The sequence below is a fragment of the Pseudoliparis swirei genome, chromosome 19, assembly GCF_029220125.1.
Source record: "Pseudoliparis swirei isolate HS2019 ecotype Mariana Trench chromosome 19, NWPU_hadal_v1, whole genome shotgun sequence".
NCBI classification, from domain to species: Eukaryota; Metazoa; Chordata; class Actinopteri; order Perciformes; family Liparidae; genus Pseudoliparis; species Pseudoliparis swirei.
In genome coordinates, this window is record NC_079406.1 from 18,551,763 (window position 1) to 18,574,588 (window position 22,826).

A 22,826-nucleotide genomic window follows, 5' to 3' on the forward strand; every position below is an offset into this window, starting at 1 on the left:
TGGATGAAAGATGACAGCATAACATGAGGGAAGAAAGAAAGCCACCCCGACTATGCCCCTAGAGGGCAGTGTGGGAGCAGGAGAACAAAAACACCATTGCACATACACATACATCTTAGACATGAGAAGGGGAGGGAGGTAATCCAAAGATTGGGCGATAGCCGGGGCAGAAGGTAACCACAGCCCGTCCTCCTGTCACCCTGGGGGCAAAAAGTTCTCAGGCCACAAGATGGTCGTTGCCATGGAGACCACAGGTGTCTGTGGATAGGGGAAGGAATGGGAATGAGTCACGATTTTTTAATGCCAAAGTAATCATGTCGGGCAGCCTTAGGGGCTTTTAACCAGGGGTCTTCCACGGAGAGTGGTGAGACCCGCCAATCGTGTATCCAGCGGACAGGCAGGTTCGATGGTGTCAATTGCGCTAAGGACCAGTTGATTTTAGGAGAGTCTCACAAGTATAGAGAGAGGGGAGAAAAGTGGGAGAGCCAAATCTGGCATGCTTTTGGTGACATCCTTGCTTGCTTGATTGACAGGTGTACTAACCTATCACAGTCAGCCAACGTAATTGCTACTATTTGTCCCAGCTCGGCTCCACTTTACTACCCTTTGACTAAATTTGATTTTATGGCTTTAGTAACTTTTAGAAATGGCGACACGCCGTGACCCAACACTGAAACCACGAGTGACATCTCATTGCTCCATTCCGGTTTTCCCAGTGTGTGTTTCATCCTTGTGTCTTCCTCTCTCTGTGTCCCTGTGCCTCCACAGAGCCCCAGCTAAAGGGGATCGTGACAAAGCTGTACAGTCGACAAGGTTTCCACCTGCAGCTGCAGGCGGATGGAACCATTGATGGAACGAAGGAGGAGGACAACGGTTACAGTAAGTTTCACAACCTTCCACCTTGCTACTATCAACAGACAGGATGCATTAGCTATGGACTGTACCATGTAACAGACCATCAACATTATGCCAACTGAATGCATATCCATTGAATGAGTTGAAAATACTTTTCTGAGGATGACGAACGCTCAATACTACATTAAGTACAGCGCTTGTTTTGCTTTTCACTCCTACGGATAAAAACATATTGCTTTATAATGGAGGCAAAATATGTTCTTTGATAACGCAGCTAAGCAGTGCAGTAGTGAGTAGCGGTTAATTTGATCTAATCAAAGTCACAGCAACCTTAACACTGATAATGATGATTGTCTTTTTACTCTCCTACACGCCTCCTCTTTTGTTAGAGCCAGTTATGTCTTATACTATGTGCTGGTGCAACCCTACCACTGCCATTACACCCACCAGCTTTGTTTTCCCATAAACAAATTAGAGATATCAATTGAAGAGTAACAGAACAGCCACTTGTCTGGTGGCAGCACAGCAGAGGCAGACCCCATATAATTAGGTATTTCACTGCATGCTTTTGAAGTAAAAAAAAAAGTACAACAGTTATAACCTTTGATGTAATTTGAACACCGTTGATGTAATACTTGCTGTGTAATCCTGACACTAACCGGATGTAAACACTTCTGGAGCCTCACATTAGTTCCTCTATATTCAATTACTCCCCTGGTGGAGATGGCGTCTGTATCTTATTGTACATATAAATAGCAGCTATGTGCAAGTGGGATGCAGCTGAAGAAGAACAATAACAACTTGTAATTTGTGTGAAATTTGTTTCCTAAATTAAGTTAAAGTACTACATTGTGAACACTGTGTAAGGAGAAATGATAATGAATAAAGTAACACACACACACTACTATCCTTCACTTCACACACGCACACCACCCATTACGTCTGCAAGTGCTCACTTTTCTGTTGACTTACATAACAACTGTCCCGCATTGGCAAGAACATTAAAGAGTGCTGCTGAACCAGCAAAGGAGAAAGAGTGAAGCTCTTTGCACTGCTCCAAAAATAGCGCCGTTAGGCGCTGGGTGCACTTGTCTCCATGGTGATGGAGAGCGCAGTCCTCTTGGAGCTACTGTTGTCTTGCGATGGTGGGAGAGGACCTACTCAAATGCACGCATAAACACACACACACACACACACACACACACAAAGAACGTTTGGATTTGGTAATAAAGAAGTTTCATAACTTTCAAGTCTCATAAATCCAAGTGATTTCTCTCCCATTTTTTGAGCAAAGCCACTGGGTAAAAAAAAGAAGAAAACATTACCGAAAGGCAACTCCAAACACTTTTCTTTGAAAGAAAGAGGGTCATTTTGAAATTTTAAAATCACGGCCATTCTCAGTTTTGTCCTAGAGGTTTTGCTTTTAATCCTCTTCGGAAGTAGAAGATATTGTTTGGATTGGAAAGATTGCTCAAATGTCCAAAAATATCTTTATTTAATTGCACATGAATTTGCTTTACCTTTTCAAATCCTTTACCTAGCAGTGAACCAATATCTCTGTTCTTACTTTATTTATAACTAATGTACAACGATAATACTCCTTTAGAGCTTTCTGAAGATACAATGGTCAATAATAATAAAAAGTCAATAATATGTTTTTTTAAACAGTGCCATCCTTTATGCAATGACACTATACTAACACAAATGCTTTCACTAAATGTAAGTCTAAATATAGTCATTATTTACCTAACTTAACCTAACATTTCTCCTTAAGTAACTCAATTCAGTCGAGCCAAAGAGCCACTGCAGTTGACCAGTAATCAAGTGACAGCTTCTACTGAATTCTGTTGCAAAAAATGACTTTTATATCTGTGGTTCTGTCATATTTCAGCAGCGAGAATGACTTACAGATTGGATAAATGATTAAAATGTGACAATGTTTATTGTCAATTGAATTGGTCATGACTTCTATTGATAGCCTGCATGCAATCATGAGAAACTGTCCCTCAGGCGTCCTCCCTCTTCTTTTTCGATGTGGCTCTCTGCACTGGGAACGCTCGGTGAGTGGGTGGTGGTCCCGTCATCCTCTTCAGGGTGCTCAGGTGTTTCTAGGAGCCAAGAAGTAATTTAGTTTCCCCTCTTGAAAATCACCATCAGTACACCGGCTGGTAATCCTTCTGAGATAAAGCAGACTGCAGATGAGAATGTGTGTAGAGTATGGGGGGGGGGGGGGGGGACTCAGTGTGCGACGCAGAATGAAAACGGTGCAACGATAAAGACAAGAACTACTCAGGTAGTAAGATGTTCCAGGGTCCCGACACTTTATACCATCCCCTCTAGCTCCATACAGAGCAAAGCCAAGATAAATCAATCTGAACAATGGTTGCGGAGAAAGTTTGCCATCTGAATTTCTGACAAGTCATTGTTCAGCCTCCACACTGCAGTATTGGAGAATGCTGCAGGAAGTAGCGAAAGTTCGAAGGGCATTTTCCACGCCTTTCAATTATGTGTCGTAAATGTTGGTGTGAACTAGTTCAATAATGATGTAGATATGCTAATAGTTAATGTTTAGAGAGGATGTTATTCTTCTTTTACTCATAATTGCAAAATGTGTAGTCATAGTTTCACTGTCTTTGGTTTACTGTCAGTGAATACACATTAGCGGATCTATCATTGGTATGTCAGCTTAATACATGCACAAGATTACTGTAGAGAGCATATTAAATAATGAAGGTATTTAGGTGGTAGAGTGGGTCCTATCTGTTTGAGGTATCCCTTTAGCTGGCAGCATCTGCTGTACGGAGCTGCCAAAGCAGGAATCGCACAAAGACAATAGACACACACATCTGTCATAGAGAGCGGAGCGTCTTTCCCGAGCCTTTGGATCACTCTACCAATAGAAGACTGTCATTTGTGTTGCAAAAATGGAGCAATTTAAATGCTAGCTGAAGTCAGTTAACAAGGTAACTGAGAATGTAATTGAGTATTTAAGATGCACAGAGGACCGAGAAAAGTAATCTTTCAGAGAAATGGATTCCTGATTATTTAATATCATTACATTACAATAAGAAAAACAAGACAATTATTGTTATCCAGTATGATATTACATGCTAGACTAAAGCATTATACAGTTTTCTTGTGACCGCTGTTTTAGAAATGTTGCTTCTGATCAGCCGAAACACTATTCAATATGTCCGTCATTCTCTAAGTGCCAGCAGACAGACCCATGGGATCTGTATCTGTCTCAGAGCCAGACACACCTTTGTTGTTATTGTTGAGCTACTCTCCCCGTTAAATCATTTCAAACGTGTCATTGGTGACGGGAGAAGAGACGAGAGAATAAGTTGATATGAAATCTGAAGAAACAAAGAAAGAGAGAGAGAGCGGGAGAAGCAGAGAGTAAGGGAGGCAGGGAACCACAAAGCGAGTGGTTCTGGGACTTTAGCGCCTTTTGACTGAACCAGGAATATGTTGGCAATGCCTGTTTACTCGACCAAGTAAATACATTACGCATTCCTGTGGCTGTTGTTTACAATGGACGCCCAGAGAGAGGGACGTCGGCACTGTTAAAGGGAAACGGGCGGAGGAAATAGCCCATTAAGAAGCCTCTATAGTGCACTTTGCTTGGAGGAGTCTGCAGATAGGGATCTACGAGTGGGTTGACAAGAGAACCTATGGTAAGGACACGCTCTGACTCAAATAGCTTAACTGGTGTGAGAATTACGTTTAAGATTAAGTCCATATCCTAATGTGACAATATACAATCTTTACAATCAAATTGGAAATTTGAGATAAATAGATTTATTCTCCTGTTGACAATATTTACTGGATTTGGTATGAAAAAGGTACAACATTATAGAGCAGGGATGATAGCATCCATGTTTGGCAGTGTTTCCAACAATAGTCAAGACAAAAAGGCCGGAAGTTTCCTTTTTAGGGACAAAAGCACAACTTTAGACCTTCAGGTGGATGTACAGTACGTGTGCTTTCCTCTACTCAGCCCGTGTGTTCCCCGCCAGCTTCTTATGAAACACACGCAGACACACTTATGAAAGACACGCAGACACCAGGCTGACATTAATTAAGTAGAAGTAAACCTCATTCAAGAGCTGGGCTGCCGCTGGTTTTCTCAGCCTCACCACTCAATTTCAGCCCGCTGGTCTATATATATATATATAAATGTCTGTCTGTGTGTGTGTGTGTGTGTGTGTGTGTGTGCGTGCGTGTGTGGGTTCATGTAACCAATGCACAGAGGTGTGTATGTGTATTCTCCCTATTTTTTCCTCATAACGCTGCATTGCAACTGGCCCAGAGCAAGTGCAGCATTGTCAGATAACAGCTGTCATCGTGTCACAGATTAACCACAGTTTCGTTTTCATATTTAATTTCTCTCCATCTCAAATACTTAACTTCACACATCCTAAACTGCTTTGTCCTTTCCACAACTTGGTCTCTCGTTACTAATTTCATTTATTTGCTTTTTGAAACACCTTCGGGAGGAGAGTGGCCGAGTCCCTGAGCTTATGTCCCACCTCTATTTGTGGTTTGGCTTTGACAGTTTGCGCTTTGGGCTTGCTCTAAAATTTGGATTTGAACATGTGTCCATTTTCTGGCTTGGTATTGGCGTGGTATTAATATGAAACATGTCAACGGCAGTATTGATTTATCCTCGGTCAAGTGTGACTCTACTGAATGTGCTATATGAGACCAGAATCATGAGGATGTATGGAAGCATAATATAATTTGGTCTTATCCATTACTTTATTTTCAAAAAAAATGGTAACAAGTGTATTAATCCAGATGAAGTTACAAGTTTAGTTTAATTGTTTCTGTTGTCTGTCTCTTTCCAGCCGTGTTCAACCTCATTCCAGTGGGGCTGCGAGTGGTGGCCATCCAGGGGGTGCAAACCAAACTCTATCTGGCTATGAACAGCGAGGGCTACCTGTACACATCGGTAAGTGTCTCACTTCCTTTATGTGTGAGTGTTTGTGTGAATGTGTGTGTATAAGTTGGCTGACCTTCGAGTCCAGCTGTACGCAGAGAGATTGTTCGCTCTCTTGCAGACATCTGAGTTAATATGGTGACGTGAGCGATTGGAAGAAACACAAAAACGAACCTCAAAAAGAGAAGATAGATAGTTTAAAGACGGCAGTGATTCGGCTTCAAGTGTTTCTACTTTACCAGATTATCTTTCTTCTATGTATAGTCTTTGGGGAAAGGATAACTCAGACGCGCCAGCCTTACTCAGATGAAAAAGCATCTTCATTTTCAGATTGAATTCAGCGTCAATAAAAAGCCCACGGATGGTGTAAGCAGGTGGAGTAGTCACATATCTGATCGCAGCAGCTAGCTCTTTATCTTTGATTAAATGTGGAAGTGTATGAATAATTCAGTTTGAGAAGGAACAATCCAGTTCCTGTTCGTCTTCTTCCCAAATGCCACCATCACAATGTGTGGCAGGTGGCACTGGGGGAGATTGACCGGCTGCGTGGAGCGTGCAGACACAAATGTTCACTGTTAACAAACAATCCTCATCATCAAATTAGTAAAGATTGTTCTGTCTGGTAAAGGTCTAACTAGGACGGCACAATGGTGATTGATGAAAACAAGCTTAGAAAAAGCAAAGAAAACCTAATGATCTTGTAGCTTTTTATTTTGCAGCTGCTGCTGACAAATGATCTATTAAATAGTCAGACAGTAATGTGATAAAGGAAGAAGGAAAACAGGCCTTCTGGCTCCTCTCACTCTCTCTCTCGCACCCTCTTTCTCTCCCATCCGGATTTCACTCTTCTCTTCTCATACACACAAACACACAAACGAGCTCTCACCAAGCATTAGTTCAGTTAAATGCACTCGCATCAAGGAATTGCAGATGGTTATACAATTAGATTTGGGGGAATAGACTCTGCCCTTTGAGGGAGCACTCAAATAATCCAAGAAGCAACAATAAACCTGCTGAAATGACTAACACCCCGAATGACAATCACATGTATGAACATTAGCGCTCAGCTTTGAGGAGATGTAGGTATTGGATCCAGCTACAACAGTTAGCAGCATTATAAATACATCAGCGGAATAATAGTGGGAAGATAGAACACCTGAATGCTGGTAGCCGATGAGCTGAGGTTTACGCCCCTCATAGTGAACCATTGATGTAAACCTTTGTGCTTTTCATGAACCAACACAATGCTATTTAATCTGAAGTCAAACAACGTAAATACATTGATTTTCTTCAATAACAAATGTAAGTAAAAGCCTGCGATCATCCCGTGTTACAAGCACATTAACTGTATCAAATCACTTCATGTCAGTTGATAATACAGTATTAATTTTTCAATAAGCTTGAGTGGCTATGCCAATACCCTCTGGTCCTATCTGGACACGTCTTCACTGAAGCCCGATAGCTTTGAGAGTAGGTAACTGTTCTGTTATTGTTGTTGTTGTTGTTCTTCTTCTTGCTGTGCTCTGAATTAATAATTATTTCTGAAAGGGATCAATAATATCAAATGAATACTTCTGTCAATTTACATATCCTGTACTGAATTTATTATGTTGGAATCACAACAGTAGAACACTGGCAGGTTGTATCTGACAGTTTGAACACAGTTGCACAACCGGAGGAGTTGTGTTGTTTTACCCGTCATTCAGAGTTTAATAGTCAGCACAACCAACTGAGCTTCCGTTCATAGCAGTGATGTTCACATTTGACCCATTAATGTCTTTATAAATCAAACAGTTAAAAGTAATATTCAAAAGGAACAAACACGCTGAAAGGAAAATAGCGCGAGGTCCACCATGAAAGGTCAGCCTCAGTGAGTCTGACGCAGAGTTGTTGCTAACTTCGGGGCCAACCTTCACTAAAATCAGCAGGTGGCTGGCAAGACACAGGAACTCGAGGCGTTTATTTTCATCGACATAAACTGTAAACACACACCGCTCTGCTACGTTCACAGCTATTGCTTTACTGCTGACTTCGTACTCATTGTCACACACTCCCCCTCCATCGACCGGACACCCGCTAACGTTACACAGGGCTTGCAAATACACAGACAGAAGCCCTGACGGAGTATGCCAGGCAGAAACACAGCTGACAACCTGGCAGTTGAACGAAGTGATGCAGTGGAGACTTATTGGGAATGCGGCTTCGTGTGTACATGACAATGCACGCGACACCGTGGCTGCCAACGCTCCCGGAAGGATGAACTCGGGACTCAGTTGTCTGTTTTGTGCATATGGATATGTACCGTATGGATGGTTTTAACTGGTTCTTGCATCGGTTATCATTGCAGCTGAGCGCCTCGTTAGGCACTTCAAACACAGCACCCGCTGCAGGCGAGGCACTAATGTTGGCGGTTAATGATTGGGATTAATGATTGGTTAACATGGGTTGGCTCAGCAAACATTTGCATCCCTCGCCATAGAGAAGTAATGTCCTCTCCAAATATATATAAATATGTTCATCCATTAAAAATAAATATTACATTTCTAGTTAATAATTGTGTTTGAAAAACAAAAACTCAACCGAAGGAGCGGCAACAAAATCCCTGTAGTCTTATGCACATGTTGTATGGACTTCCATAAATACATTTTAATGAGTGTTTGCAGTTGTTTGACAACAAATCCATGGGGGTTGCCCCACCTAAGCATGTCTTGAGGAATAATTTAAATAAAGCATAGTCTTTCAACCCCTTTCACCACACACACATGCATGCAATGCATTTAATATAAGTACAAAACACAGTATGGATCTAGCTGGAAATGTCTCGACATGCAATAGAAGTAAAGTCACATTGATAAACTTGTATTGCTTTTGTTTTAGGCGGAAAGTGGATGCCAAACAGCTACAACTACCATATATGTGGGCATCGTATCAGTATATAATCCTATTTTGTTTGTTGTTTATATGCCTTCATTCAAATTGAGAATAAGTAGTTTGTATCTTATTGCTGCAAAGCAGATAATATATTATATTATTATTATTGATCTTATGGACAATATTCACCCAATAAGTGGTTCAGAGTCATCACTGTAGCACTAGATGGTCTCTTAGGGTCTGATTGGATTTTGTGTGTGTTGTACCTTGCTCGAGGCGAAAAACTAGAAGGAGCTATTAATGAATTATTATATTTTATACTTTCGAATCCACTATTACTACTTTGGATTGTTGTTCACTTTTTTCACTTTCTTAGATTGTGTCCTATTTCATGTTTTCTGTGTTGATTTATACTTTTATAATATATATATATATAGAGAGAGAGAGAGAGAGATCAACAAATATATATACTGTATATAGTATTTTTTGTGATGTAAGATCTCACATGAAATACAGTACATTACATACTGTAGATGTTTAAATAGGAGTAAGCGGTTGGGGGATGGGTTGCAGAGCTTCCTGTTTCAGCTGAATTAGAGAGGGTATTGAATGTGTAGCTGGCTGCCCAGTAGTGCCCGTCTTGCTGGGATTGCAGCTGTGGTAAAGAAGCGCAGCCTTGAAGCCACACATTAAAGCAGCCAATAGCAGGTCAGCTCGGGGGGGGGGGGGGGGGGGAGATTCCCAATCAACAGTGGAGAGACAACAGATGACGTATAGTGGGTGGGGGATGAAGAGCTGCTGCAGGGATCTGAATGCCTCACATTATTCTACTTGTGTGCGTAAGTGCATGCATGAATGGGAGCATGAGAGAATGTTTGCGATACCATCAAAAGGATTCATATGATTTATAATCAATTTACATTTTTTTATTCTAATGCATACTAAATAAAAAATGTATATGTATAGTTAGGTACAGCCTGATGTTATGTATTTTCTTGAATAGCTTAATTTGAGGGGCTTTTAGAGCATAAACCGAGCTGCCTCACATATGCATCTGGTACGTGCATCTGTTTGAACATAACTGTGTGTTCTGTAAGAGCATACACCAATAAACAGAGAGAGAGTGAGAGAGAAACAAGGAGGGAGAAAAAAAAGTGCTTTATGTGTGGGAGAGGCAGAATACACCAGTGAAAATATATTCATCCCTCGGCGTCAAAGCGTGGTAGAGGAAGATACCATTAATATATATTTTATTTCACAGTTTTCTCTTGTATCACTTGCCCTTCTACTTAAAAAAATGGAGCAATTAAGATTTTCCCAATACCATCTAACGTTTCTACAGAATCTGAATAACAAAAGCCTTTGAGCTTTCTTGTTATGTTATAGATGTGAGGTTATATTTGTAGATTCTGAGCTACACCACTGTCCACATATCTCACAACATGCCTTTGAAGTGCCGCTATTAATTTCCTGGTGGGTCATATTTGAATTAGTGTGAGTCACTGAGGCTCCAGTTGAGTCTCGTCTAGACTGCTCTCTGTGAGTGTGTGTCAAATGGAAAGGTCAGGGATCTTGGGGTGAAGATATTTATCAAGTTAGCATTGAGATTTAAAGGCGTTATGATAGGATATGATATACCTTTATTCGTGCCACAGTGGGGACATTTCAAAAATCACAGCAGCGGTGCTCATCAGAGCATTAATAAAAATAATTAGAAAACACAAAACTAAATACTAAAAACTTAATACTAATACTAAATATACAGGGGGAAAACAAAGTAAAGTGCTGAGTAGAGTAAAGTGCTATGACCCAAATCGACAGGTTGAATCCCTGCATTGGTCCTGCGTCATGTTAAAGAGTCTCTACATTAAAACTTTTCAAATTGATAAATGCACTAAACTAATAACTGAATTACAAAAATAACGTCATCTGAATAATGAACAGGAGGCAATAAAAGAACGATGAGGAAGAGAAAGGCTTCTGGATGAATCTGAACACAGCGTTACATCTACACTAATTCAAGTCGCTTCAAGTATTTTCCGCCCATTCTTAATCGAGGTATACATTTTAACTTCCAAATAATACTTCAGGAGAGTCTCAGAAACCTTGAATAAAGAATGCAGAGATTGTGGAAGAAAATGTGAAAACCACATTGGACTCATTAAACTTGGATGTAGGATGACCACAAATAAACAAAAGCTGTGTTTGTACTCGATGCATTTCTATTATAGCACACCGATGCCTTTCCTTTCTTTTTAGCAGGCACAATGCCTTCGGTAAATAACCACTGCTGTGAGGTTCCACTCCATTGAGCTACGTCATTAACTAGTTTGTATTGTGTGTGTGTGTGTGTGTGTGTGTGTGTATGCTACCGGCTTCAATGTGTACCCTCTGTGGGTGTGTCCATTTGTGTTTAGTATTTACAAGGGTCTTTTCCACCAGCTTAAAGCTCTCCAATGTATTCTCAAACAAATGAATACTATGAGTGTATTTTATCTTTAGTGAAAGAAAAAGGGGCCTTTTAATCCACTTCCAGTCTACTGAAAAGACTTGGACATTATAAAGCTGGATTTAGGAAGATTTGTCTTTACAGCATTAGCTTTGGTGGGTCTCGCGAGCATTGATGTGTCTGCAAGGAATCTACAACAGCACTTGATTCCATTGACACAATTGGGGTCATATCAGTATTGATATGGCAGCTGAATACACATGGGGCAGTGTGCAGCATGTGAAAAGTAAAGCCAATACCTAAACAGATGAGATCAGATCCATTCTGATAGTATTTCTTATTCTACTGATTGAATCAAGAAAATACTACTGGGTTGTAATTACTCCCCCAAAGCCCAACAGAACTGTATCCTTACGTCGTAATCGATTGTGTTTTCTTGACATAACTGATAATGTGACTTTTATGTCACAGTTACCATTACAACTGCTGAACTGTTAAGAGTTGATAGTTGATAGAGCAAGGGAGCTTTCCCAGATGGACAGCATGCACCTGTTTGTATGTGTGCTTTACATTAATGGATATTAAAAAAAGGCCAGGAAACATCCGTCAGTGTGTCACAATATCCCCTTCCTATATGCAGTTAATGGATCATAAAGAGCACGGCCAGTGCTGCCATGACTTAAGCCGGGCTTTTCTCTCCCTCTAATGTCAGACCGTTCTCTGATCTTTGGCCCTGAGATCAAAATATGCTGAATTTAGAAAGACAAGTATGAATGAATTTGTGTACATTTACATGTGCAGTCGTATGTTAAGGTTTGAAATAAACTGCACTGAAATGAGATGTGCATTCCTTTAACTGCAGACACTGTCAGGAGAGAGCAGAGATGTAGAGCAGAAAGGATAAAAGGATTTATTCAGCAAACCATCTGTGCTTCTAACAAAATTCCATCTCAAACTTTGAAAAATACATATTTTAATGTCCTGTTAGTGTGACTATAGTTGTCATTGTGATAAAAGTTTGAGCATGAAAAACATTGTCCTCATATACCATGTATTCAAGGGACCCTGCAGACAAATATGACCGAATCTAAAAACTGATTTGTAAATAGGAGGAGGTGGAACTAGATGTCACCGCTGGCAGTGCCTTGGGTTTAAGAAATGAAGCTGGTATAGAACATGAACATACCGTGAAGATGTCAATGGCCTGGCCCCTGCTCACTTTCCTTCTCCTTTCTACCCGGTGTATCCAACAGCAAGGGTTCAAACTGAGAGGTCTATGAAGTGAAATTACACCGCCCATATCTACACAGATGCTTTAGAAAAGAGGAATGGAAAGCGAAGGATATTTTTGTATTCCACTTATATAAAATGTGGAGCATTGTATCGCAGAGCTCTCAGCAACACAACTATTAAACACATGTTCTCACAGCTACAGAAATAGGCGGAGGTAAGGAACAGATGACAGACTTATTTAAACATGGGTACTATGCATCTAAATCTTTGTCGTATCAAACACAGGCTTTCATCGAATTTTCCTTTCGCCCAATTGCTTCTATAAGGGCACAGCTCCTAACAGCATTACATGCACTCAGACAAAGCTGTAGGCTAATATTATTTTACAAAAATGCATGCCTGGACATTGTGTAAGTGAGGTTGCCAGCTGTGCATCATTTGGACAAGGACTTGTCATAGTTGCATATTTCAAGGAAAAAGTCCATGTAGTGTAATGGGATCATTAAAAGTCCATTTAGCCAAACCACAATAGAAACGTGGGGGGAGACAGATGACACGACTGGTGTTATTTCGATGCAGATAGTGTCCTGCTTTTTTATTTCTAAAGTTATTTCCCCTCGCTCCATCTGGCACAAGAGTCATGATCAAAGTGATATGAGTTTTCTTTTCACCGAGAGATTAGTTTCAGTGAACAATAGATACGCTATTGATTGAAGGAGACGCCACTGGAGCCCATTCAAAAGAATCTGAACGTTACTGTCTGTCATCGTCCTGTTAGAATAGAAATGAGGATCTCCTGCCATTTGGCCCCTCCTGGTAACAGTCTGAGTGAGCCTGTTCATAGACCCACTCCAATACAGCAGTACAAGCCAGCAGCCTCTCCTCCATCTTGGCTCTAGACGTGCCTGTATCTGGATGCGTCTGTTTATCAATAGACTCGTATTCTTCTCCGGGTCGAGTATAACCAGCCAAATCCACACAAGCTCATTATTAAAGGTAGAACAGAACTCCTGGCTCCAGAGCTGAGCAGCTCCTTGTTTGGCCGTGCATAACTGAGATGGATGCTGCCCAGCCTGCTGCTGCCAATCGGACCAAGAGAGCAAAGAAGACATTGAGGTATTAGGGGAGCAATGGAGCCAAATGATTTGTGCTCATTAGATTTGCACAAATAGACTGTAGTTTACATTCAAAGTAGCAGACTAGTTGACAAATACTGCAATACAGTAGATTAACCCTGTGATCTGCCTGTAAGAGCCAAAGCAGTCTTTATGGTTATTTAATGTGTGCAGCAAGACATTGCAAACCCTTTTCCACTCTGCTGTTGTCAGTGCAATATTGCTGCAATCTGCATGGGTCAGACACAACAAATCTGGCAATGATTGGCCTAAGGATTTTCATAACCTGTGAAATAGGTTGCATATGGCTAAAGGTAATTGTCTCCATTAATATGGTCAAAAAACCCACCGATACTGCATTTACTGTCCGATTTAATCTGGATGAGATTGTGTTGGCTTTGAACACTCTGTGGGAAGCCATTAAGGGAACATCTTATTCTCACTGTATTATTTATTACTGCAGTTTGGTATTGGGCACCAGTCGGACAGTGGTGGGATATGGGGGTAATATTTGTATTTTTTAAGTGTGTAAAAGTTTGTGTATGTTAGGAAGCTCCGGAAGAAAGAAAACAAAGCTCATTATCCTTAACCCAAACCCTGAATGTAAACCTTCATCTGTCCACATGAACAGAGGTGAAACAAAGAGTTGCACGTTGTCATTTTACTTGACTTTTCCCTCAGATTTTTTTATCCTCATGGCCTGAAGACCATAACGCTGTAAGCTCCCATCTGGTTCTGCAGCTCTTCTGGTTGGCTTAGTATTTATTTAAATGGAGCATTTGGTCCCCCTGCGATGTTGCGGTTTAACTGAGAGCCAGTGCGAATCCAACAGGATGTATCCCATTGAGGCAAAACGTCACAAGCTTCCACCAGCTTGTCTAGAGTGGTCAGCTAAGGCGAGATCGTTGAGAGGGATGATGAATGAGTGTGGTTACTGTAGGTGGGTCTGGGTTGTGTGCCTCGAATGAGCACATGGTAGTATACTAGATTGCTATTTTAACAGGTTCAACAAGAGAACATTTTCCGAACCATTGCATTTCACTGTAAAAAAAAGAATATTTTGTGAATATTGAGATCACGATTATTTAACACAAATGCTCATTTACTTTGAACACATCAGGCATTTATTGAAATGAAAAAAAAGAAAGAAAAAGAAGGTTTGGGACATAAGCTTACAATTGGAAATAAAAGTTAATATAACTTGATTGAAGGCCCGGCCCTAGTTCACTGCTTTTACATTAAAAAGCTCATGGTGTGTTTTAACTGCATCGTATACAAAAAGCTTCAATGGCAGAGCAAATGAGATCATCAGACATGAACTTTAGTTAAAATGTCTTCATATGAAGAATGACGCTGCTGAAGTGTAAAAAGTGTACAAAGTTTAAATAATACGAAAATGTAAATGTTTTATTTAAAAACAATTTACTGCTGACTAGCATACACTGCACCTCGATATCTCTCTCAGGGGAAATTGTTTCCTCAGAATTACACTCTGTTTTGGAGACTCCCTGCCCAAAAAGTTCTACAAATTGGACAAGCACACGCACACGCGCACACACACACACACACACACCATCTTTGCCTGGGAGGACATAAACCTCACTGTCATAGCATAAATGGACACATCTTATATTCACTTTCGATACTAAACCAAACAGAACGGGGGAGTAAAATCTTGCACAGTTTGGAGTCTGGTGGGTGAATAACTACATCTCATGTCTCCGGGGAGTCTCTCCACAATTCATAAGTAAAAGAGATACAGTCGTACCCGGATAAGAGAGGTAGAAACACCTCCTTGAATGCACTACCAAAATGCACACAGATCATATTTAAGCCTATAAAAGAGACTTTCTAAAAAGTACTTAATCCTCTGATGTAGTTTAAAAGAAAGTAAGTCTTTAAATAAGTAGTTGGATTAGTGAAATGGCAGTACTAAATAATTGTGTCCAACAAAATCTCCCACAGAGCAGACAATATTTTGAAAGGTAATGAACTGCCCATACATAATTAACAGCTTAGAGCAAAATCAGAATATAGTCCCCATGTTTTATTAATGCTCCTCTCTATCTGTCATATCTCCATTATCCATCGATGATATAAACTACTACATTATTCACTACTGTAAATGGAATGAATACTTTTAAAAGATTCTCAAGAGACCGACATTTTAAAGCAGTAGCTTGAGCTTTCAGGTAACTCCTTCCCTCTTTTCGTGCCCCGGTGTGAGTTGAAGATGCAAATTAATGTACCATTATTAAGTTGCACTCCCAAGTAATGAACTATTCCATTCCAGCTGCTTCTGTTCATACCAGGATGTTAAACCCTCCTGAGACTTTGTGAATTACTGTCCAATATCTGCTATGCTCTGTATCTCCTTCTCCTTCCCCCACACAGGAACACTTTACGCCAGAGTGCAAATTCAAGGAGTCGGTGTTCGAGAACTATTATGTTACATACTCCTCCATGATATACCGGCAGCAACAATCGGGCAGGGGCTGGTACCTCGGTCTGAACAAGGAAGGAGAAATCATGAAGGGGAACCATGTCAAAAAGAACAAGCCAGCAGCTCACTTCCTTCCCAAACCTCTCAAAGGTAAGTCTGCCCTCAGATCCTCTCTCACGTGTTAGTGTTACACCATTAAGGGCTGAGTTATAGTCGATCAGAGTCAGTTCATGCCTGGTCCGACCACAGAAATAAAAGAAATTGCTCTGAATGGCTTTACTGAAAGCGGAGGGAAAAGCCAGCCATCTTGGAGATCGGTGAGACGGGATAATAGAAAAACAGAAATAGTTGTGTCAGAAACAAAAAAGAGTTTAAGAGAGACGTTTATACTGTTGCATCGTGGGTCCGTGTGTGTGTGTGTGGGGGGGGGGGGGGGGGGGTTCCGAAGTTATTCTAACATCCGACAAACTCTGACTCTGACTCAGTATTCTGGCAATGCAATTGTAATGCTTGGCATCAGAGAGGAAGTGGCTGTAACTACCTAATCAATTGAGAAAGTGTTTTTTCTATAATAAGAGTCCTGCGCCGGGATCCACAAGTGTTTCTCTAATTAAACTTCCCCGTTTTCTTCCAGTCTATGTCGATATTCTTTTACTAAAGCGCTGCTTTCTACATGACACTGTCATTTAGCATTCGCCTTAGAGAAGCTAGTTCTATCCTCGCTCCCTCTAGCTGGTCACACTCCCCTGCAGACACAGTGCAGAGCCATCGTCTTCGACCAGAAGCAGCAGGAACAACATATTAAATGCCTTGAATGGAGACTTGATTTCAGTGTATAGTCAAAGAGAACCCCACTCAAATAGACTGTGTGTGTGATAGTGTGGCAAATATGGAGAACAGAGGAATAGGAAGGGAGAGGCAGAAAAGGGTCTCTCTGTTGAAAAGGCCACAGTTTCTTTTCATCTTCAACAAGACACAGATGTACCTGTCAACAGAGTCTGCTTTTACTTCAGAGCGTGTGTGCGTGTGCGTGTGTGTGTGTGTGTGTGTGTATGTGTGCACATATCCACATGCCTACTGGCACTGTGTCGAGTTATTACTGGCTTCCACAGATACTGTGTTAGAAGATATTTTAGTCCTAAACCCAGCCAAAGCTTTTAGTTTCATGAAGTAGAAGAAAAGGCATTGTATCATTCAATGTTTAAGGACCAGGTTATTTGGAAAAAATCTAATTAACGTTTTATTTTGATATCAGTAAATCACTTGGTTTAGTTTTCTAGTCTTTCTACGAGAATGTACATATGAGTAGAGGAGCAGGAACATGGATATTTTCATTAATACATTGCTGTTCACGTATTGATCATTTTATGAGGCACACTTACAATCGAATGCAATCCAATAGAAAAAAGATCTTCCATGAAGTCTACTTTTATAAAAGGGTATACATTTTCAGTTTGTGTTTATCAGAAACCCAATAACTACTTTATTTTTGTTATTGAGGTCATAGTTGGTGGTGGTGAAATGGTGTATTCTTCTTCCAGTTTGTTTTAAATAAACAATATAACTGTGACTTCATATTCTTATTTTAAAATATATGACTCTTCGGTCATGATCAGTCGTGCAGTACAGTTTCATATAGGTTTGTGTTACGGCCGAACTAAGGCATGATTGTAACGCTGGATATTCCAGCTATTTGCAAATGTGATGCTGCTCCTTCTTTCTTCTTTGGTGAAGCTCGTCTCGCCAGTAACTTATTAAGAAACTGTATCCGCCCTCCCAGATCACTCTAATAGCTTTCCACTTTCATTTACCGAGCATTCTCGGGGGTTTCAAACACACTTACGAGCAATAACCAGGAAGTGGTTGCCTTTTTATGCTTAGAGAAAAATGTAAAAAAGAGAGAAAGATAATATCGAGGACAGCTATAGGCTGGACGAGACAGTAGCTCTAGCAGATTCAAAAACGTTTACACTAAGCTGTCTTTTTTATTTATTTCTTCTACAAGGAGAAATAGTATTTTTGAAGTCAAACAGCAAATCCAAAATGATGTAATCGCCAAATATGTATGTTATTCTCCTTTTAAACAAACTCTAAATTATCCAGTAATGCCCCATATTTACTAAATCGTGTACATAATGTAACTTCCAGATGTAGCAAGTGGTTTGGAAAGAGCTTGGCAAAGGAACCAGAGAGAGAGAAATAAAGGATAATTTGTTCCAGCTCATAAAGATTTAGAGGCAGCAGTGTTACAGGGCACCACTTATGAAAAGCTGTCTCTGTCTCTGTATTGTCATCTCCTCCAGCCATTACTCACTACACTGCTGGTTCCAGTCCGTGAGTCTCAGCCCACAGCCTCTCTTTCTGTCTTCCTCTGGATGAATCAAGTTCAGCTCTCGCTATTCAAACCCAGAGGAAAGTCCTCTTACGATTCTTCTTGAAATGATTGATGTAAGACACAAAGAGCTGTCTTTAGCAGAGAAAGTGGATTTGTGGAAGAATGTAAAAAAAAGAAGAAGACTAGATGGATGGCAGTTATTGGGGATTTCCTGTCTAAATATAAATAGCAGCACTGGTGTTCAGATGAAACCATAATCCCAAGGTCAGGCGCTCACCATAAGAATCATACAATACGGTCACTAACAAGACTGGAATCAATCATCAGCAGTTTCCCAGGGAAACATTGCCATTGATTGATGTGTCCGAGGGTGGTCTCTGGATTACTGCTGTGCAGGAAAATGCTGAGCTAAGAGAAGTGTCTGATTAACTGGGTTTCCTATTTCAGTCACACACTCTAAGGAATCAATTTAAATAGCATTCTAGGCAGAAGGACGTTGACAACATCCTGAAACCAAAGACTCTGATATTTCTTCTGAAAAGCGACTGCTAAGACACCTAGCAGGCCAATGCTGCATACACAGCAAAGATAGATCACTAGTAGCAACTCCTGAATTCATAATGCCACGCTGTGAATATAGGATTTTCTTTACTTCAGCTTCAACCTAGTCTGCGATGATCTCTTGATTCAGCAATTTGTGGGGAACCACAAGATCTCACGTTCTTTAATCACTGGAACTACAGTGTTCTCACCAAAACAGAGCAAAGTCCCACGTTATTGCTATTTCTGTATTAAATCACGTTCCTTGAAAGAATCAGTTTGTCTGATTCTCACTTTTTGTGTTTCCACAGTTGCAATGTACAGAGAGCCATCCCTCCATGACCTGACAGAGTTCTCCCGGTCCGGCAGCGGCACACCCACCAAGAGTCGGAGTGCCTCTGCTGTGCTCAACGGAGGAGGCAAAGCCGTGAGCCAGAATGAGTCGTCGTAGCCCGGCAGCCGAAACCCAGGCCTTGGGGCCGAACCACGAAACCTTACCTCCAGCAGAGCACGAATACAAGCAGACTCATCTCACCGATCAGCGGTCCTGGACTAGCTACGACAACAAACCACACACAAACACGCAGACACAATTAACAACTAACAGTTAGGTACCATCCTGGTCGGTCATCATCAAAAAAAAAATCATCAATAGTAAGAAAGTTAACAGCACATAAACCATTCTGAACATTCAAAAAACAAATACAATGTTTGTTTGTGTTTATCTATTACCTTGATCACTCTTTTTTGGTGATGATCGCGTACCAGTTAGCTCATCTTTATCTTGTTTTATTCTTCCTGTGGACAATAACTTTTCTTGGGTCATTTAGACAAAAGCACGTATGCATCTGTCAGCCAGGGACAGGAAGTTAGACATGCTGGCATTCAGGGCTGCCAGTAATAGTACTGGTCTCCAGGCTGCAGTGGTACAGTACAAGCCCTGATCTGTCTCATCCATGCTTCTGTGAATACAAAGCCTATAAACTCCCTGGTGTGGCACAGCCTAGCGCTGCTGGGACGGTGGCCAGCCAGACGGTAGCTCTCTTGCGCCCTAGTGCACACGCTCAGAGACTGAGCTCTCTAGCATGGGGAAATGAAGCCTATGTTCAGCTGACCTGAAATATAAGGGACAGTGTGGCTCTTGCATTTCTTTTTTTTTAAAGAAATGCCACAGCTGCATCTTGATTTTTGCAAATTTTCTGAATTAGCCAAGAGCTTTTTATTTGATAACTGGTTTTCTTTCTGTCCCCTCTTGTTCTCTTCCCCTTACCATTGTTCAGTATTTGTATTTTTGTTGCTGTTACATCATTAAAAGGGGTTCCAGCAAACCAAAGACAGAACGAAAGAGTGTCCCTTTAAGCCGCTGAGAACCAAGTCAGTATAAAGGCTGGAATTGTTTTTTCCATTGTACATTTTTGAAGAAGGAAAGCAAAGTTTTCGTGAAAAAAAGGAAAAAACGGACAAAGGAAGTGATTTTAAACACTTTGGAATTGGCAGCGTGCTTGATGTTGTGCTTTTTGCTGATATGCTCGATGGCCGAGGATTGAAACAACTATTCTGTGTTCCCATTCCCTTCTGTTACCACTGTGTCACAATGTCGCCGTCTTTTGTCTTCGTGATCCGTTTCTTCTCTCTGTGCTTGCGTCATACTTCCACTCCCCCACCATCCTTTTTGTCAACTTCTATTGTGACAGCTCACCATAGGAATATGGTGCAAGCCCCTTACCAGGACGCTTGTTATGTGTTTGAGTATCTTATTGTGGTGACAATTTTTTCTATATTTAAAAAAAAGAATACTGTGGACTTTTAGGTGGCGTAACATTTTATAGGACACGTCATATTTGTAAAAGTGAAGAAAAAAAAGAAAAATAACACACACAAATGAACATCTTCCCTTTCTTGCACAGAGCATGTCCAAACACACTTGTGTACAAAACGGACCCTTTTTGTGGGCTAGGTACTCTTCCCTTCAGCTACATAACTTCTTTCTGGTACATGCTTCTGGGAGGCTTTCTTTTCTTAGTTTCCTCCAGAGGTGGTTTGTATTAGATGAAACTATCTGTTGCATGGGACAAAGCAGGGACATTCTGGTATAGAGCTGCATGATGTAGGCTATGTGTATTAACCCATGTTGGATCATGTGTTCCAAACTACCAGGCTAAAACAACATTTATAGGCGGACATTGTGGCTGCCTGGTAACTTCCACTTGTTTATTATTTGTTGTATACACAAAAATGCACTGAATAAAATGTTTATAATAAGATATAATTTTAAAACGTGTCAGACTTTCTTCTTTGTCCTATCAATTGCCTTATTTATGTAAACTACTCAATTTAATCTATGCATTCCACAATCTAGCCATTGCAATTATAGAGAAGCTTGGTTGTGGATTAGATTTGAGTTGGCAGGATTACGTGGTTGGTTGGTGGTGCAGTATGGGGAGCCATCTCTGCTGCTTGCTTTGCTGAACACACACTCATACCGCACATCTATGGGAAGCCAGCATATCATACATGGCTTTAATTGCCTCCGAGTTGAGGAGGCAAGGCATGTACGGCTTATTGTATCAAATAAATCAATATGTCTTTTGGATTTGAAAGGCTGAAGACAATATACCTGGAAATTGCGCCACTGCGTTGGCTTTTCTATTCGGTTTGAGTCCTGCCTTTGCTCAGTAATGGTGTTTAAGTAAGAAATATCACTTTTAACATTTCCCTAAATGTTGATCTTGAGATTAATTTTTGGGGCGATGCACAAGATCATCATCCAGACATAGATCCTTCTCTGTCAAGGCAACTGCAGGCTGTGCATGATCCAAAAGGTATTTACATAATTAGGCCAGTATAAAAGACGATCCCATTTGATGGGTGAAATCAGAACATGTCAGTCAAGTCTTCATATGCGCAGATTGGACTTGACACAGTAGAAATGATCTGCTGAGTCAGTCGCTGCGAAAACAAAATGGTGCAGAATGATCTGAATGATGGCATGGCACTGTTAACCTGCCAGGCGGTGGTAATAAGGTCAGCCCTCACCGTCACTGGCTCTGTCATCTCTGGAAGAAGCATTTTCTTTAATGAGGGGTTTTGTCCATGATCACTGCGCCGATTGTCGCCCACATACATGTCAGGAATGATAACGGTAAAGGTGTCAGAATGTGACACGAAGAAAAAAGCAAGGGAAGAAAACCATGACTGCAAATACTATTGTTTAGCCAACTCGAGTGTAATGGGAAAAAAAGGAAAATTTAAGGTTTTCTGAGTAAATTTTCGGAATAGAAAGATATTTAATGGAATATGTTAATCAAGGACACATTGATTTTCAAATAATACCCAGTAGTTTGAAAGTCTCGCAAATCTTGCACACAGACATCCTCTTCAACCTTAAAGTTCTTAAACATTTGAATAAAAGTCTACATAAGAAGTGATACAGTCTGCACTTTAAATGTACAACAATGTGACATGCAAACTAGCTCCTGTATGCTTTTTGAATATGAATTAACCATTCAACAATCAGTCCCATGTTCTTTTCTTTCTAAACTGTCAAGCTCAACGAGATATCGTGAAAGAACAATTGCAGTGAGTTCCTCACATCACCTTCATACAATATGCATTAGAATACTGTATCTTCATATTTACAAACTCCAACATTTTGTAAAAGACCTTTCCGACTTGCATATTCCGATCAATGGTATGGACACAAAACTGTAGTGCTGTTAGTGTTATCGCAATACCACAATTATGACAAATAAAATACCTGCCTAAAGTATCTTGATACCAATACTGAAACGACAGTTTAGTCAGTTAATCAGTAAAGGCTACAGAATAAAACATTTACGAGCTTAATTGTCAATAAGGCCACTCACACGACAACTATATGCAACAACACGCACACTGAGCCGACACACAGCGGGGCTCTTCTTGTTGCCGTGCAGGTATCCAAACGAGGAGAGACCAGGTCCTGCTTTAATCCAGGTGCTCACCAACGCCAGCTGCGGGGATCACATTTGTCCAAATGGGGTCCGTTTACGTCCACAAACAGA

General features: G+C 40.7%; 1 protein-coding gene across 5 annotated transcripts in view; it reads left to right on the forward strand.

Annotated features, from left to right (window-relative positions):
- Window positions 1–21,060, forward strand: part of fgf13a (fibroblast growth factor 13a) — an 83,654-nt gene extending 62,594 nt beyond the window's left edge. For all 5 annotated transcript variants that reach the window (XM_056439233.1, XM_056439234.1, XM_056439231.1 and 2 more), the window contains 4 exons: window positions 769–879; window positions 5,706–5,809; window positions 15,860–16,058; window positions 19,095–21,060. In XM_056439233.1, the coding sequence (XP_056295208.1) occupies window positions 769–879; window positions 5,706–5,809; window positions 15,860–16,058; window positions 19,095–19,234 (554 nt within the window). In that variant the 3' untranslated portion in view covers window positions 19,235–21,060. The remainder of the gene's footprint in view (window positions 1–768; window positions 880–5,705; window positions 5,810–15,859; window positions 16,059–19,094) is intronic.
- The last annotated feature ends 1,766 nt before the right edge of the window (window positions 21,061–22,826 follow it).